General features: G+C 47.3%; 1 protein-coding gene across 1 annotated transcript in view; it reads right to left on the reverse strand.

The window, feature by feature from the left end:
• SYT3 (synaptotagmin 3) overlaps positions 1–19,570 on the reverse strand; it is a 52,587-nt gene that overhangs the window by 2,253 nt on the left and 30,764 nt on the right. Inside the window, exons 6-9 of the mRNA XM_083583133.1 lie at positions 5,515–5,635; positions 4,601–4,772; positions 3,102–3,231; positions 2,630–2,750 (exon numbers count right to left, since the gene is read on the reverse strand). Coding sequence (XP_083439259.1) covers positions 2,664–2,750; positions 3,102–3,231; positions 4,601–4,772; positions 5,515–5,635 — 510 coding nt within the window. The 3' untranslated portion in view covers positions 2,630–2,663. The remainder of the gene's footprint in view (positions 1–2,629; positions 2,751–3,101; positions 3,232–4,600; positions 4,773–5,514; positions 5,636–19,570) is intronic.

The following is a 19,570-nucleotide window of genomic DNA, read 5'->3' on the forward strand; positions in this document are numbered from 1 at the left end:
TCCCTGCTCTGAACAGTGATATTACTTCTCTAATCATTGGAATTTGTATACTGCTTTAATTGTGTTTTCAGTGTGGTTTAGTTTAGTGTTGTGTGTGTGTGTTAGAAACAGGTTGCTACAGTGGTACCTTGGTATTCAAATGCCTTGGCTTCCGAACAAATCGGCTCCCGAACACTGCAAACCTGGAAGTGAGTGTTCTGGTTTGCGAACGTTTTTCAGAAGCCAAAAGTCCGACACAGTTTCTGATTGGGTGCAGGAAGCTCCTGCAGCCAATCGGAAGCCACGCCTTGGTTTCTGAACCATTCCGGGAGTCGAACGGAATCCGGGAACAGATTAAGTTCAAGAACCAAGGTACCACTGTATTATTGATGGCATCTGTCTTCTCACAAGACAGTGAAATGTGCCTCCGAGGGTGAAGTCAAACTGTTGGAGAATCACAGCACCAGCTGTGGCTGCAGAGACCAGTATGGCTGATGGTATGGCTGAGAAGTGTACAAGAACCAACATATTTACACATCCTCTGTCTATCTCTCAGCGCAGGTAATCCACCAAGGTTGTGCTGGAGTTGTTGGCATCTGTCTGTCTCAAGGGAAATGGGAGTGTGCCTCTGGGAGTCAAGTCAAACCGCTGAGTTAACAGCACCCAAAATCACCCCCCCCCCGGCACAAGCCTGGGCAGGGTGTATGGAAGTCCTGGGCTGCCCAGACAAGAGGTTCCCCCCTTGCCCTGGCCTCCCCAATGTGGTCCAAAGGAAAGCAGAGCAAAACGTTTGGCACCAGGAGTTGCCAGAAGGTGCCATGCCACCCACTTAGGGACTCCACTCTGGATCTGTGTAGGGTTTCGTCCTTAGTGGTTGGCATAGAAAGGGGGTGGGGATCCTACAAATCCCATGTAAACATAATCCACAATATAATAAAATGAAAAGACCATCCAACCAGATCCCTTGGTGTTTTAGGTAAAGGTAAAGGGACCCCTGACCATTAGGTCCAGTTGTGGCCGACTCTGGGGTTGCGGCGATCATCTCGCTTTACTATCCGAGGGAACTGGCGTACAGCTTCCGGGTCATGTGGCCAGCATGACTAAGCCGCTTCTGGCGAACCAGAGCAGTGCACGGAAACGCCGTTTACCTTCCCGCCGGAGCTGTACCTATTTATCTACTTGCACTTTGACGTGCTTTCGAACTGCTAGGTTGGCAGGAGCAGGGACCGAGCAACAGGAGCTCACCCCGTCGTGGGGATTCGAACTGCCGACCTTCTGATTGGCAAGTCCTAGGCTCTGTGGTTTAACCCACAGCGCCACCCGCGTCCTGATTGTGGCATTTGGTTACTTAAAACCAAATGCCTTCCTTACTGTAAATAAACTAGAGCTTACTTAAGTTACCCAGGCATGTTCCCAGTTACGATAGACAAAAGGCGGGGATTGAAAGCATTAGTACAGCAACGTGATCTTGAAAAACCCACGGTAAGCAAGGGGACAGGATTCTTGGATGGGCCCTGCTACTGCAGGGGTGCCAAATTTCCATTCCAAAATGAAAACCTCATTTATCAAATGGGCAGCTTGTGAGGTGACAAATTAAGACCTCTGTGTATGTTTTTTTTAATAATAAAAAAAACCCTAAGTGGGGCAAAGTGTTACTGCAGGTGGAGCAATGCATTCAATAGCCCTCCCTTGGCCACAGGCCTGTTTAGACCTGCTCAAAGTGGGGAGGGAAGGGGCTTCAGAGGAGCTGTAAAAGAGCTGCCTTTGACTCCCTCAGGTGGTCAAAGGGGGGAACCGCAAGCAAGCTGAGTGACCAAGGTACTGGTATTATTATTATTATTATTATTATTATTATTATTATTATTACTACAGTCGTACCTTGGTTTTCAAACAGCTTAGTTCTCAAACGTTTTGGCTCCTGAATGCCACAACTGTTCCAGTTTGCAAGCTACTTTTGGAACCTGAATATCCGAAGGGGCTTACGCTGCTTCCGATTGGCTGCAGGAGCTTCCTGCAGCCAATCAGAAGCTACGCTTTGGTTTCCAAACGTTTTGGAAATTGAGCGGACTTCCGGAATGGATTCTGTTTGACTTCAGAGGTACGAATGTATTATTATCATCACCATCACTATCATTATTATTTATTGAATTTATATACAGTGGTACCTCAGGTTAGATACACTTCAGGTTACATACGCTTCAGGTTACAGACTCCGCTAACCCAGAAATAGTGCTTCAGGTTAAGAACTTTGCTTCAGGATGAGAACAGAAATCGTGCTCTGGCGGCGGGGCAGCAGCAGGAGGCCCCATTAGCTAAAGTGGTGCTTCAGGTTAAGAACAGTTTCAGGTTAAGTATGGACCTCCGGAACGAATTAAGTACTTAACCCGAGGTACCACTGTACCACCCTATACCCGGAGGTCTCAGGGTGGTTCACAGAACAAAACCAAAATATAAAACCACAAAATATAGAATCAAAATAAAAACAGTTCGGTGGTTTAAAAAGTTCAGTGCAGGGTTTTTTTTTTGCCCCTTAAAAAAAAAAAAAGTAACCAGGGAAGCATCTCCAAATTGCACTAAAGTTATGACTTGTGGGTACATTTCTCTCTCCCCCGCCCCCGCTGCCATGCCCCCTTCTGCCATAGGTACTCACAGTCCCTGGTGGCAAAGGGCTGGTGGTGGTTGCCTTAGTCCGACTGAACGCTTTCTACTACGATGCTGGGTTTGTCCCGCGCTGGAGGATTCTTGTTGATGTAGCTGTTCAAAGTCTTCTCCTGAAGAAGGGAAGAGGAGGAAGTGTTCAAAGGAGCAAACGGGATGCTCTCAGCTCCCACCATGATCCAAAATCCCACTGACGGCATTTTGAAGCCACCAGCCTTGCCCTCTAACCACTGGATGCTACTCTTTGCCTGCTTTTCCCAGAGAGGACCGAGGCGTCCTTGCTCCCCCATTGTGACCCAGCAGATCACACCCCTGGCTTTTCAACGCCACACCCCCACTTCCTCTAAGCCAGTGTTTCCCAAACTTGGGTTTCCAGCTGATTTTGCACTACAACTCCCATCATCCCTAGCTAGCAGGGATGATGGGAATTGTAGTTCCTGCTCTCGCTGCAATGCGAGACTCACCTCCACTAGCTGGTGCCAGTGCTCGATGGGTTTGCGTGGGTTCGCCAGCATCTCGGCCCAGTGGTCCCTCCCGGGTGCGTCTGCGTCGCTGCCCACTCTGCACATCCCGATGACCTCGTTGTGCCCAATGCTGTGGAATAATAGAATCATAAGGATTGCAGAAGGGGCCACGAGGGTCATCTAGTCCAACCCCCTGCAATGTTGGACTAGATGTTGCATCTTTTGCCAACGTGGGGCTCAAACCTACGACCCTGAGATTAAGAGTCTCATGCTCCACCAACTTAGAGAAGAGGATGAGCAATGAATAGGGTGGGGAAGGGGGCACGATGGGACTTCAGCATTGCGGTGCGTGTGTTATAAATCAGTTTAACTTATTTACATTGGGCTGTAACCAAGGCTGGTTGTATTCAGAGTACACCGATCAAAATAACTGAATCTAAGCCCATTAGCGTCAATGGCCTTCCTCTGGGTAGAACTAGCATTGCAATCTTGGGACTGGGGATGGAGAAAGACTATTAAGGCCATTTTTAAAAAAAGCTTGCTATGCCCCTTCCCCACTTAAAGAATTAATAGTTTAAGATGGGGATGAGGAACTCCTCCAGATGTTTCCAGACTTCCCATCATCCCTGACCGCTGGCCAGTCTGGCTGGGGCTGATGAGAGCTGCAAGTTCCCCATCTCTGCAGTAAGAAATGGTTGCGGCTGCGGGCAGCAGGCTGGCGACACAAGGAAAGCTTGCTTTGTGCAAACGAGCCAGACTCTCGTCTCTGATTCAGCACTGCAAGGCTCCTATGTAGAAATAACATCGAAGCAGCACTTAAAAAACAACAATCCCTGCCACACTAATATTTTCCTTTCAAGGTCAAGGAGAAGAGGATGGAACCAAGGAATCCTGGCTCCCAGACTCCCATTCTGTGCTCTGCTTCCCATCACTCGAAAGAAGCGAGAAATCCTGGCACTCAGCCCCCTCCCCTCATTTAAAAGCCCCCACTCGCCTTGCAGAGAACTCAGCTCTCGGCTCCCATTTCTGCACAGTCAAAGCAGGAATTCCAGCACTGCCTTTCCTGAGAAGCGTGGGGCCCTCCCTTGAACACCCCCTGCATCTTGCCATTCACTAGACACCAGATTCCTCCCAGGAAAACCTGGTCTGGATTTTCCACACCCCTTTTGGAAGAAGCAGGAATCTCAGCTCTTCCTCTAGCTTGCGCTGCCTTTTCCTGAGAAGCCGGACTTGCCGCCTCTTGCACCGCACATCATGCCATTCCCTGGCCTAGGAAAACTGGGTGTCTGCCTCCACATGTGGTCCTGGTTCCTAGTGTCCCCTTTGCCAGACCCCACACATCCCTTTGGTCAGAGCTAAGAATCCCAGAGTAGCCTTATTTTGGCAGGATAGCAAAGAAACACAGTGGGAATCACCACTGCCCAGAAGAGACTCATCTGCTGAATGGAGAAATGAGGGACATAGGGGCAGAGTGCGCACCTGTGTGCGTTGTGCCTCACCAGTCATAATCCATGACCGCCAGGGTGATGCTGACATGCTCCATGCTGTCTTGGGGGATGTCAAAGACGAGGGCCTCGTTGTAACTGGGGTTGAGTGTGTTCTTCTTGATGGATGTCTTGCGCTTCTTCAGCCGCCTCCCTTCACACATGAGGGATGCCTTGACATAAGGATCTGGAGAGAGGAGGCTGATGGAATTATGGGGGAAACAGACCAGGCCCGGCCCATGCTGCCTACTTGCCACCGTTCTCCCCACCCCTGCTCTTGGATGCTGCCATCTTGACAGAGGTTCCAGTCCCAAGATATGCTTGGCCTTTGCGGTTGCTGGGCAGTTCCAGGAAGTGCTCCCCAGTCCCACCAGAGATGACCTCTAGAGATTGGGGAACAGCGCCTGCCAATTGTTTTTGCTCCAATGCTTGGATGCCCGAGATGGGATGTGACACTTGGGTGAGGGTCAGTGGGTACAACCTTGTCCAACTCCATACAACTGTGATTTCCGGGAGAGAGAAGGGGGACTTCAGTACACCTGAAGGAGCGTCTCCACCCCCGTTGTTCAGCCCGGACACTGAGGTCCAGTTCCGAGGGCCTTCTGGCAGTTCCCTCCCTGTGAGAAGTGAGATTACAGGGAACCAGACAGAGGGCCTTCTCGGCAGTGTCATCTGATGTCAAGGAAATAAGCAACTATCTGACTTTTAGAAGACATCTGAAGGCAGCCCTGTTTAGGGAAGTTTTTAATGTTTAATGTTTTATTGTGTTTTTAATATTCTGTTATCCCCAGAATGGCTGGGGAAACCCAACCAGATGGGCAGGGTATTATTATTATTATTATTATTATTAACGCTGATTGCTGAAAACCTCACCAGCCCTGTAGCCCTGCTACAGCCCTTCTTCCCCCACGGCTGCCCTGGCGGCTCACCAGAAAATCCAGTCAGATCCATGGCTTTGAGGTTGGTGGCCTTGATGATGGTGACCGTGAGGCGCCCAGCGGTGGGCAAGTAACAGAGAGAGAAATTCAGCTCCCCTAAATCCGCTTTTTCCTGTGAGATGGGAGAAGATGAAGAAGAAAACAACGTGGTCAGTAAAAGTATCTGGGGGAGAAGGAAATCCCAGCACAGAGGAGGCCGCCTTGCTGGAATCTGGCAGCATCAGTCAATATGGTGGTTGAGAGGTATGATATACAGTCATAGCTCAGCAGTCAAACGGAATCCAGTCCAGAAGTCTGTTCGACTTCCAAAACATTCGGAAACCAAGGCGCAGCTTCCGATTGGCTGCAGGAAGCTCCTGCAGCCAATCAGAACCCGCGGAAGCTGCATCGGATGTTCGGGTTCCAAAGAACGTTCTCAAACTGGAACACTCACTTCTGGGTTTGTGGCGTTCAGGAGCCAAAACGTTCGACTCGCAAGGCATTTGACTTCCGAGGTACGACTGTATAATATAAAATAATGGGTTAGTCGTACTCAGAGCAGACCAATTCAGTGATTTCTATAGGCTTACTCTGAGTAAAACCTAGTTGGCTACAACCCAATATTTTAATATTGTATTTTATCGTTGTGAGCAGCCCAGAGGAACCATGTTATTAGGCATCCAGTAAAAATGTTGAATAATGAAGAGTAAAGGCTTTCAGATGGAACCTCCAGTGGCATAACAGGTTAAGTGTATCTGGTTGTTAACCTGAAGGCTGGTGGTTTGAGCTTGTCCAGGGACAGCTGTGGGCAGGATTCCGGCATTGCATGGGGTTGGACTAGATGACCCCTGGGGTCCCTTCCAATTCTGTGATTCTGTGACCTGGTCCAAAATTGCGCTGTTGTGTATGTGTGTCACGTGCTCCTTAAAACAAGGCCCAGTCAATGGTCTGGCTGCAACATTGCACAGTTGTGCACCATTCAACAATATAACAAAATGTCACATCGGAAACTAACATAACCCCCCTCATATACTCAATTAATTGTATCAAGAATACATTGCCCATCTGATATAAGCCACATGGCAAGCCCCAAATCAGAGCATGTTGTAGGCTTTGTTTCAAACTGCTCTAATCTGAGTTATACCCAATTTAGTCAGAATATTAATAATTACTATAATGAATCTGTTATCACCAATGCATTCCCTCAAGTGGTCCCTTTTTCTCATGCTGTCAATGGGTGTTTGTTTACTTGTACTTGGATTATCTGATCACTCAAATACATAAGTAAAGGTAAAGGGACCCCTGACCATTAGGTCCAGTTGTGACCCACTCTGGGGTTGCGGCACTCATCTCGCTTTATTGGCTGAGGGAGCCGGTGTACAGCTTCCGGGTCATGTGGCCAGCATGACTAAACCACTTCTGGCGAACCAGAGTAGCGCACGGAAATGCCGTTTACCTTCCCGCCAGAGTACCTATTTATCTACTTGCACTTTGACGTGCTTTCAAACTGCTAGGGTGGCAGGAGCTGGGACCGAGCAACAGGAGCTCACTCCGTCGTGAGGATTCGAACCGCCAACCTATATATATATATATGCGCCCATGAAGAAATGCTACTTAGCATCTTCCCTACAGTGCAAGAAGAACAAGCTTGGCACATTTATTCTCCTGCAAAAAGGTAGTCGTGGAAAATCTGTGCAGCCACACAATCCTCAGGAGAGACATACACAAGGAACCCACCATATTTCATAATAATGTTGGAATCAGCTGGATTTCGCCAAATTTCACATTGCAAGTTACAACCTTATGGATACAAACCTGATGGAATATTGCTGGTTTTCTTTAAAAGCTTAAACAGCCCTAATGTGTGTGTGTATTTGGAAGGGAATGTTGCTTCAAAAATCTAACCGACATTTGCATTAGGAAAAGCACCATGGAAAACAAAATCTCAGAACAAAGAATTTCAGTGTTCCAAAGATGGGCTGGGGAGGAAATATAATAAATTTTATTTCCTCTGAAGCAGAAAAGGCGAGAGTATCAGCACACAGGCATACCGTACTTTTCCGTGTATAAGACTATGTTTTTTTTTTACTAAAAAATTAGGTTTAAAATAGGGGGTCGTCTTATACATGGGTAGTGCCTAGGGGTAACGTGGGATTGGTTGAGGCCACGAACCGGAGATGGTCTGCAGCATGTTACTGGTGTCTGTGGCAAGGAAGGGGTGGTGTTGATTGGGTGTTAGCGTTGTTGGCCAGGCAGGTGAGTGATTTTCTGGGTCACCCTCCCCCAAAAAGCTCAACAACTCTGGGCAATCTCTCCCCATTTTCTTAATTTTTCGTCCCCAAAATAGCGGACGTCTTATACACGGGGGCGTCTTATACACGGAAAAGTACGGTATTTCCCAATGTGGTTGGAATTCAAATACCAACATGGATCTTGGAATTCTGCTGGGCTGAACAGATATCCTGGACTCTGCTTATGTCAATTTCTATCCCAGGTTATTATCACCTGGGGAAAGCGTTTTAAAAGCAGCTGCGGTGCACAAATGAGAGAGAGAGAGAGAAATCAGAAGGCTGGGAGAAGATCATCTTTCATAAGTTGAAAGATCTGTGTACCAAGACCACAAAGAGCGCAGGTGAAATTGACAAGATGGTAGACAGCTAATGCCAATTCCACATCCGCAGGCAAGATGATTTGCTGCTGCTCTTTGCGACCTTCTTGTTCGGGGATGGGGGATGCTAACACACACACAAACACAGATTCTGTGCAGGTACTCAGTGGGTGACCAAGACATGGAGTATCTGTGGGTATCACACACCAGGGTTGGAACAGAAATATATTTTTGTGCATGTACATGCATGTGCGTGTATTAAACACACACACACACACACACACACACACACAGACTCTATGAGTACGGAGGGCCTAGTGAGTCATTGCATAATTAGCGCTGAATTTTCAAGGATCAGCTGCTGTGTTTGATGGCGTGCATATGTATATATACACATATGTTCAGAAACTCTGAAGATATTTGAGACCTTGTCCCCAGGGTGGCTGTTCTTTCACAAGAAGGAAGAGCGTAGCAACATGGTGAGGAGGAAAAGGCCTCCTCTGAGCAGTGGCCCCTTAGGCCTACTTTTCAGTGAGGTGGCAAATTGTATCATCGTCATCATCAATTTATGAGCCTCCTCCTACACCATCGTCTGGGTTCTATTACAACACACTAGAAAAGGCAGCTTCCAGCGAACATCTCAGAGAGAAGACTAGGCAAGGACCCTTCTCCCCAAAATCCAGGGTTTTTTGGCGGGGAAGGAGGGGAGGGAATATTTTCATACAGAGAAGAGGACACACTCATCCAAGTCCCCACCCCAGCAATGCTTCAGGGGAAATCTAGTCTTTAATATTCCTCACGAGCCAGAATCTTGTTGACAGTGCTCCTTGGAGCCTAACTTTCCTGCTGAGGCTGGTTATCTAAAACCCACTTATGCATTCAGTCTAAATATTGCATCCATATAGAAAATTACATGTCAGGCACAGTAGGATTCTGACCTGTCTCCTCGGCATCCAGCTTACTTTGAGCATGACCTGCAAAAAACATGCTGTGCGTGAATTGCTCCTGATCAGGATACTCCATTCCAACGCCACTTCCATATTGTTTTGAGTTTCCCCTCCTGGCATTTTCTCTGAAGATTTGTCATAATTTGTTTTGCATTTCTGAAAACACTGGGTTTTCTCCAGACCTGCCAATATCTCCCCTGGTGGTGCAATTTTGCCTACATAAAGATGTCAGGGGCCACATTAGGCTTCTGGTCCCGAGGTTCCCCACCCTGACGCTACGTTGGGCTGGTTCATCTCTCAGTCATGAGGTACTCATGTGGAATTAAGTCCTCATGGACAATTTGCCACGAAACGTTTCCCTTGATGTCCGCCAGCACGTTTTGGCAAAGATGGTACATCTGTTTGGCAGTTAGAGCAGCCGTTCCCAATTGGTGGTCCACTGGGGGGACGGGACGCCTGTGGCCTCATTCACATAACAAAAACTACTACAGAGATTTGAAAATATTCAAAAGTAGGGGGGTCCATGGCTTGGGTTTTGAAAAACAGGGGGTCCACAATACAGTGGTACCTCGGGTTACATACGCTTCAGGTTACAGACGCTTCAGGTTACAGACTCCGCTAACCCAGAAATAGTGCTTCAGGTTAAGAACTTTGCTTCAGGATGAGAACAGAAATCGTGCTCCAGCGGTACGGCAGCAGCAGGAGGCCCCATTACCTAAAGTGGTGCTTCAGGTTAAGAACAGTTTCAGGTTAAGAACGAACCCCCAGAACAAATTAAGTTCTTAACCTGAGGTACCGCTGTACTTAGCTAATTGGGAACCACGGGCCTAGAGCCATCCTCAGGAACCATGCCCATTGCAGGCCTGGAACCGGCAACCCCGGTTACAAAAGGCCAGGATTTCAACTGTGTGCCACCCTGGCTCTTGGCTGTGGAGGGCTGTTCTTCCGTTTGGGCATTTGGGTTGCTGGCATGAGGCATCTCCCTGAAGGAGACAGGGAAAATGTTGAAGAGACAGTGCCGGTGGACAGTTTTGCTAGCGGCCAGTCTTCCTGCTACCGGTGTTTGGAGTCCTGCACGCTCTTGGAAGTGAGCTTGCACACACAACCTCTCTAAAATAAAACCTTACCGCCCCAGCTTAGGGCATCGATGCACATCTCTCAGGCCTTGTCTAAATCAAGGCGGTGCTTCTCACTGATTCATTCCTCTCTGCCGCCTCTGCTTCTTCTCCAACTATCCTTCTTTTTTTGCTTTGGGCCCATCCGTGCCCTGTCATGCTCCCCCCCCCCCCCGCCGGCCGCCGCCAGTGCTCTCTCGCTCTGCCTTTCTTTCTCTTAGCCTCAGGCCCCTTTGGGATTTGGCCTGAACAACGGCCAGCAAAGCCCTCGCTTGCCCCAGAACAAGTGAGTTGGCAAAGCAGGCCGGAGGGCTGGTGAGTGGAGGCCGGAGCGGGGGCAAGGGGGGGCGAGGAAGGAGGGGGGGGGGAAAGGCTTCATTAATATTGATGCGGCTGCAAATGGGATCGAGCTGGTAAAAGGGTATGAAATATTCACGCAGGAAACAACGCGCCGCCTGGTAAGACCGGGAGTCTTGGCATCCTCTCGTTGCCCCTCTACCAAATAGCTCAGGTTCCTGGCCTCCCCCTCCTCTGATACCAGACATTCTTTATGGTGGGGTGAGGGGTGTTCAGGGCTCACCTGTGTTAAGGGATTGGAGAACCGCAGGGAGTTTCTCCAGTGGGATTGTCTCTCTGGACATCCCACCAGAAATTAGGCTTGCATGCCCATTTTTTCATTTCCTGGCAAGGGCCGTTGTGCTTTTCAGCAACCCTATTAGCAGGTGGGAATGCCACAGGTGCCGTTTCCACCACCAAACGCCTGTGGTTCAGAGGCCATCGGTTCAGTTTCTTCCTGTCATGCAGCTGTGGTGTGTGTGTGTGTTTGTGTAGAATCTTTTCTGTAGAGTCTTTTCAGTCACAGGATGAGTTTGGCCAACATTCTTCTTCTTCTTTGGCGATCACTCATAGTCAAGTAAGATTGTCTTCCATAAACACGGTTTTAACTGTGAATCCATAAGTGACTGTGGAGGCCAATTCTGGATCTGCACATCCTTCCACAGTGGGGACATTGGTTTCCGGGTGGGAGTTGATCACGGTGTGGATTTGCCAAGTGTGCTTTCCTCCTAGAACGTTTGGCCAACATGCGCTATCCAGGGCAAGGCAATATCTAGTTTCCAATATATCACCAGCTAAACATTGCAATATACCAATACAGTGGTACCTCTGGTTACGTACTTAATTCGTTCTGGAGGTTTGTTCTTAACCTGAAACTGTTCTTAACCTGAAGCACCACTTTAGCTAATGGGGCCTCCCGCTGCCTCTGCACGATTTCTGTTCTCATCTTGAAGAGTTCTTAACCCGAGGTAATATTTCTGGGTTAGCGGAGTCTGTAACCTGAAGTGTATGTAACCTGAAGTGTATGTAACCCGAGGTACCACTGTATATCATGATGTCTGAAATAAGGATGGAGCTATGTATTGGCTGGCTTCATGGCTTTCCCCCACATTGTGATTTTTACACAGCATGCGCAACATAGAATCATAGAATCATAGAGTTGGAAGAGACCACAAGGGCCATCGAGTCCAACCCCCTGCCAAGCAGGAAACACCATCAGAGCACTCCTGACATATGGTTGTCAAGCCTCTGCTTAAAGACCTCCAAAGAAGGAGACTCCACCACACTCCTTGGCAGCAAATTCCACTGTCGAACAGCTCTTACTGTCAGGAAGTTCTTCCTAATGTTTAGGTGGAATCTTCTTTCTTGTAGTTTGGATCCATTGCTCCGTGTCCGCTTCTCTGGAGCAGCAGAAAACAACCTTTATCCCTCCTCTATGTGACATCCTTTTATATATTTGAACATGGCTATCATATCACCCCTTAACCTCCTCTTCTCCAGGCTAAACATGCCCAGCTGCCTTAGCTGTTCCTCATAAGGCATCGTTTCCAGGCCTTTGACCATTTTGGTTGCCCTCCTCTGGACACGTTCCAGTTTGTCAGTGTCCTTCTTGAACTGTGGTGCCCAGAACTGGACACAGTACTCCAGGTGAGGTCTGACCAGAGCAGAATACAGTGGCACTATTACTTCCCTTGATCTAGATGCTATACTCCTATATGATTTGCGATATATTGCCAGGTGATGATAAACCTGTACCTGGGCTTTGCCCCTTTAGGCAGCAGGTGAAGACTCACATCATGCAGCCTGTTCCCCTCCTCCCCGAACCCCATTCCCTCCTCCTCATAGATATACCGCTAGCCAGAGAAGACTGGTCCATTAAGGCAAATGGGGAGCAGTTCCACCTGCTTCACTTTGCCCACCGCAAAAGTCACACAAAAGAAGTGGAAGGAAGAGAAAGTCCCGACCAAAGAAGAGTGGATAACCAAGGTGATGGACTATGCCGAAAATGGGAACGATGACCGTGAGGATGAGGCACCAAGATGATATGAAATTCAGTCAAGAAGAGTGGAAAAAGTTTATAGAATATCTTAGAGACCACTGTGTACACTTAATAACGTTAGCAGGATTGTTGTAACAATCTGGGGCAGATAAAAACTAGTCGGCCCCAGTCCCAGGTTGTGGGAGCAACTTTGTAGGTTGCCAAGTTCCTACCTGAACCCTGTCCTGTGTTCCTGACTTCACCTGACTCCCTGTCCTGCACCCAGCTCCAGCTTTTACAGACTGCCTCCATATTGCACCTTCGACCTCGGACTGGACTCGGACCTCGCCTCTCGGTTGACCCACAGGACCAGCACAGAAACCCTGGTTTAGAGTGTTGGACTGGGAGGACCTGGGATATAAAGGATCAAATCTCCACTCAGCCAATAAACTCAATGGGCCAGTCACTATCTCCCAGTCTAAGCTACCTACCTCACAGGGTTGTTGTGAGGATGAAATGGGGAGGGGGAGAACCTTGAGATCCCAGGAGAAAAGGTGTGTGTGCGTAAATTTGATAAATAACTTAAATATATATAATATGTTGTGCTGAGCTCCTTGGAGGAAGGTTGGAATGGTGCAAGAAAAACATGGAGCAGACCCAAAGAGGAGCTTGTATCGCCCCTAAAAAAATACTCAAGCAAGGCTGGAAGAGAGTTTCTCAACAGGCACTTGTACAATATATGCCCTGCTAGTTAATGTTCCTTAGTTTCAATGGGTCTACCCTGAGAAAGATCAGCACTGAACACAGTCCTAAATAGCTAACAGTCATTTCTCGTGTCGCCTCCTTTAAATTCAACACGATGAAGGAGAAGACTGATATCACATGATATCACTCTTCAAAATGCCCCAAAGGCCTGTCACAGAGAAGAGAGGCAAAGACTTGCTCTCTACTGCTTCAAAGGAAAGGACTAGATCTAACAGGCTTAAATGCCAGGAGGGTCGATTTCAGCTGAAGATTAAGGAGAGCTTCTTGATGGCAAGAGCAGATCAGTCATATCCACACCATGTGTTTGGAGCACTCCTGTGACACTTGAAGCGTCATGGCTTCCCCCAAAGAATCATGGGAACTGTAGCTCTGTGAGGGCGGGGGTCCTCCTAGCAACTTTCAGCACCCTTAATAAACTGCAATCCCTAGGATTCTTCGAAGAGTGGATTTGACACAGGTCAACAATGGGACCTAGTCCCAGAGGTATGAGGGGCTTCCCCTCGCTGGGGATCTTCAAGCAGAAGCTTGATCACTCTGGCACATGGAAATGCACTTTGAGAAGGAGCACTGGATGCTGAGTCAGACCATTGAGTATTTCCGCGTCCCACCTGGAGATGCCAGGGATGAATCGTGGGACCTGCATATTATTCTCCCCACAAAAACAGCTCCAGAACAGGTGCTATGTTAGTCATCCTTTCCTTCTTTGGAAATGTTTCCTTGACAGGTCACTTGGAGACTATTCTTGTCATTCGCAACAAAGTGAATGGATGTTTAGAATGGCTGTTTATGAGCCTAAGGCAAATCCTGAGTTAACAACTAGGGCTGTATCAAACATTCATCAGTGGATAGCTATAGCTATAGATACAGATTAGTGATGTGTGGAAGTGAGAGCTGGACCATAAAGAAGGCTGATTGCCGAAGAACTGATGCTTTTGAATTATGGTGCTGGAGGAGACTCTTGAGAGTCCCACGGACTGCAAGAAGATCAAACCTATTCATTCTTAAGGAAATCAGCCCTGAGTGCTCACTAGAAGGACAGATCCTGAAGCTGAGGCTCCAATACTTTGGCCACCTCATGAGAAGAGAAGAGTCCCTGGAAAAGACCCTGATGTTGGGAAAGATTGGGGGCACAAGGAGAAGGGGACGACAGAGGACGAGATGGTTGGATAGTGTTCTCGAAGCTACCAGCATGAGTTTGACCAAACTGCGGGAGGCAGTGGAAGAAAGAAGTGCCTGGCGTGCTCTGGTCCATGGGGTCACGAAGAGTCGGACATGACTAAACGACTAAACAACAACATAGATACAGATATAGATAGGGGGTTTTTTTGAGAAGGAACTCAGGGGGATTGAATTCCCTTACCTTTCAAAAATTAAATAATTATTGTTTTTGTTGGGGTGGGGGAGGAGGGCTGGAATGGATATACAGCCAATGCCTGAGTCAAAAAATCCAGCTTTATCTGTAATCAATAAAGTTGTGGCCATTTCTAATCCAGATCATTGTCTGCTTGAGTTTATCAATCACATCTTACATTTTGCCATTGCCCAGGGGTGGGGGGTTGGCGCTGTGACTGGGCCCGCAACAAACAAACAAGCAAACAAGCAAACAAACAAATTTCATGGTGAGTTCCCCTACCTTTTTCCCAGAAAAACAACAACACTGGATAGAGATGACAGAGATAGCGATAGAGATAGAGATACAGTGGTACCTCGGCTTACATACGCTTCAGGTTACATATGCTTCAGGTTACAGACTTCGCTAACCCAGAAATAGTACCTCGGGTTAAGAACTTTGCTTCAGGATGAGAACAGAAATTATGCTCCGGCAGTGTGGTGGCAGCAGGAGGCTCCATTAGCTAAAGTGGTGCTTCAGGTTATGAACAGTTTCAGGTTAAGTACGGACCTCTGGAACGAATTAAGTACTTAACCCGAGGTACCACTGTATTGCATGGAAAAAAGGAGGGGGAATGTTTTTCAAAAGTGTTTCAAAATCTGTGTGGGTATGTGTTTTTAAGTATGTAGTAGTATTTATTGCCTTTCTGGGCAGCTGCTTGTGCTGCTTTTATTTTTATTTTTTTGGCCTTCCACTGAGCTGCTTCTTCCTAAAAATGTGACCCCAGCCAATCAGAGAGCAACTTAGGGATGTGATGACATCCCTCATGCCAAACAGTCCTATCAGATTTGGCACCGAGGACAAGCATAGCCAGTTCAGAGAGAGGGCGCTGGGCTGCCACATTGGGAAGGAAGGCAAGTGGGAAACCGGGCAGTAGGGGTGGGTGGGGGGGCGTGTTTCGGCTCAGCTCTGCGTGTCGAAATAGTGGCACCGCCGATTTCTGTTAGGCTGAAATTATTTCCACGGTTCACAGGCCTGAGTTGTCTTTAGCACTCCAGTTCCTTTGGCTTGTGGGTAAGCCTCTCCCTTCTCCACACCCCCCAAAGTGGAGACATCCACACAGTGCAGCCGGTCTCTCTCCTCGCTTCTCCCCCCTCCCCGCCCTGCCTGCTACCGACATCAGCTGATTTCCCGGAGCTCAGGAACAAGATTGCAATCAATGACAATTGCATTCAGCCGGGAGGACATTTAGGGCTCTGAAGGTGAGGGGGTGGAAAAGAAGGTGGCTGCAGGTCTGGACTGTGGGCGGGGTGGGGGGGTTGGTAAATCAAAGCACCTGTCATAACCAGGGAGACTGAGATGAAGGGGCATCGGGATGGCACAGGGAAGGACGCGGGAGAGGGGACTGTCTGCCTCACACCTGACTGCCCTAATTAGCCACCAGCTTCCTGAATAACAAATCCAGCTAAAAATATGCACCAGGGAGTTGGGCGAAGGAAACCTGCTTTGTGCTGATGCCGTCTCCGAGAGAGTTCAAGGGAAAGGGTGGCAAGGAGGGAGAAGCAGACAGGGATCAGGCTGAAAGCCTGTTTAGCTCAACATCCTGTTCTTCCAGTGACCGACCAGATCCCTAAAAGAAGCCTGCGAGTAGCACCTGAGGGCAGCAACACCCTCCCGACTTGTGTCTCCCCAAAACTGGCCCCCTCTCCGACAGTGGAACATATCCATCCATCTGGGGTACCAGCCACTGGTGGACTTATTCTCTGTGGATTTATTTATTTTTAACCCCCCTTCAATACCATCTGACTGGGAGCTGAGGAGTTAATAGAATCATAGAGTTCATAGAGTTGGAAGCGACCCCAAGGGTCATTGGGACCAATGCAGGAAGCTCAGATAAAGCACCCATGACAGATAGCCACCCAATCTCTGCTTAAAAACCTCCAAGGAAGGAGAGTCCACAACTTCCCTCCACTGTCAGAACAGCTCTTACTGCCAGAAAGTTTTCCCCTGGTGTCGAGTCGGAATCTCCTTCCTTGCGACTTGAAGCCATGGGTTCGAGTCCTGCCCTCCAGAGCTAGAGAAAGCAAGCTCGCTCCATCTCCCATGTGACAGCCTTTGGAGTTGTTAAGGAGACCCTTAAAGCTACAGGTCCCATGATTCTTTGGGGGAAAGCGTCATGAGTCGCACAAGAGTGCTTTAAACATATGATGTGGATGTGACTGACCTCTTGCCATCAAGAAGCTCTCTTGAATCTTCAGCTGAAATCTACCCTCTTGGCATTTAAGCCTGTTAGATCTAGTCCAGCCTTTCTCAACCTGTGGGTCTCCAGATGTTGTTGAACTACAACTCCCATCACCCCTAGCTAGCAAGGCCAGAGCTCAGGGATGATGGGAGTTGTAGTCCAACAACATCTGGGGACCCACAGGTTGAGAACCGCTGATCTAGTCCTTTCGTTTGAAGCAGTAGCAGAGCAAGTCTTTGCCCCTCTTCTTTGTGACAGGCCTTTTGGGCATTTTGAAGAGGGTATCGTGACTCTTAAAGCGACACAAGAGTGTGGCATGGATTTGAGAACGCCACACATGTATGCGCACATGTACTGTTCTCTTATGCATGCACACACACATGCAAAGACGCCTCACACACACTCAGTTTGATGGGTTGCTGTGCAACAGCCGGATGAATTAGGGCTCCCCTTCCCCAAAATGCAGAACAGAAACCCTGAGTACAGCTCATGGAGGAACAAAACGAGCTCTTTCTCCCAGGGACACATGCTCCAATTCCTTGCTGCGTGGTGCAGAAAAGGGGCTTCCCAGAGACTCCCCTGCCCTTGACTCACATGGCATGAAGCGTTTCAATCACCAGTCCCAGTTAGATACGAGGATCTTCAATGATAGTCAAACAGTAAATAAGATAGGGGAAGAATTATTAGACATATGGGAGATTAATGAGAAGGGTCAAAGCACTCAAGCAAGCATATGGGATGCAATGAAAGCAGTGATGAGGGGAATTGGCATTAGGGAACCCAGTAAATTGAAGGGTGGGGGGGGAACAAAAAGAGATGAAAAAATTAGAGGAAGAAATTAGGACATTGTAAAATCAATATATTCATGATAAACATAAAAGACGTTATGCACAATTACAGGCAAAAAGGAAGGAGTTAGAAAATAAAGGTATGGAAAAAGTGCAGAGGGATTTGATATGCTTGAAAAGATAATTTTTTGAACATGGTAATAAAAATTCCAAATTGCTGGCGAGAGCTGTACCGTCAAAAAAAGTAAAGGATTCAATTAGCCTAATAAAAGATAAAACGGGTAATATTCACAATCTGATGAAAGATAAGTGGAGAGTATTTAAGGAGTTTTACCAAGAGTTATATTCGGCAGGTAACATATTCTATGGGGAAGATGAAAGAATACATCGAGACACACTGGAAGATAAAGCTAGAAAGCAGGGATAGAGAGGCTATGGAACAGCCAATTTCAGGAAAAGAAAGAGAGGAAGCTATAGGGAAGCTAAAAGGGGGAGAAGCCTCAGGAGCAGATGAATTGGGAACGGAATATTAGAAGGTATTTTTAAAAATATTGCTTCCTAAATTAAAAGCATTATATAATTCAGTAATAGAGGGTGAGAGGATCCCTCCATTGTGGGAACCATCAATAATTATCTTAGTTCCAAAACCAGGAAAAGATTTGAAGGACCCAGGATCATATAGGCCAATTTCCCTAATAAATCAAGATGCTAAAATATTGGCCACGATAATGGCAAAAAGGATGAATAATTTTGTGTATAAATATATAAATAAAAACCAATGTGGCTTTGTAGCAGGAAGACACAGGTGTCTAGCTTAATAGGAAGAGTGCTGAATAAAATAGATATAATAAGAAATAAATTGAAAGCTGGTATAGTAGCATTGGATATTTTTAAGGCTTTTGACTGTGTCGAATGGCCGGCATTAAAACTGATTATACCCATCACAAGCCTGGAGCTAGACTTGATGATCTGATAATGTTAATAGTCTATACTTGGACTCTGTTAACTCATGTGCAACTACTCATTCTACATACCTATTTTATAATTTTGTTTCTCATCTTCATATTTTTGTTTGTTCTCTCTGTTTTATATACGTTATAAAATGAAATGAAACTTAAAACTTTACCCAAATAAATAAATAAATAACCAGCTGACAACCCCTTCTCCTTTTTAACAGCTGAGATGCAGGGATGGGTTCGCTTCACTATACTAGGCACACCATTTTCAGAAGTGGGGAGCCTACGGAGTATGGGGTTTATTCGTCAGTCTCCATACTCAAGAGTGAACTGGGTACTGGCTCTGAACAGTGCCTAAGAGCAGGGCTTCTGAGCCAAAAACGCTCAACAAAAAACTCACCTCAGCCACAAATTTACTAGGGATGCCTCTTTTCTCGTAGACCCCACGTATGATACTATTAGGGGGTAATACTGCACTTACGAACTGGTGCCTAACAGTCATACTAGGTCAGTGCTGAAATTTTGCAGGATTCCTGTTTCATTGAGAGACATGGCATTTCGGGGCTAGCAGCGTTTGATCGCTGCTTGCCATGAAATCAACCCGTCTCCCTTTGCCAAGAGAGTAGGAGAGACTGTGTTGTGCAGGGCCTTTTTTAAAGTGGCAGTTTCCCCTTAATAAGGAGAAGGGAGCGTCACCTTTCTCGGGAAGAGTGATGATGTACTGCAGCCAGTCAGATTTGTCTATGTAAATTGAATGAATAAATAATCAATCAATCAATCAATCAATCAATCAATCTCATTGCATTCAAGCAAAGCAAAATCAGACTGAGGGCAATGCTTCCTACATCACATTCGGAGGTGAAACTTGGTAATTTTGGACCCTGAATCTAATGGACTTACATGGAGGGTACAGGGGCATTGGACTGCGCAGTATGTATTATCTCTGTCGCTTCAGTTGGGGAGGACACAATTAAAATTTCTCTTCTCCCCCGCCTGCAAGGAA

Source organism: Podarcis filfolensis (assembly GCF_964270895.1).
Source record: "Podarcis filfolensis genome assembly, chromosome: 13".
Classification (NCBI taxonomy): Eukaryota; Metazoa; Chordata; class Lepidosauria; order Squamata; family Lacertidae; genus Podarcis; species Podarcis filfolensis.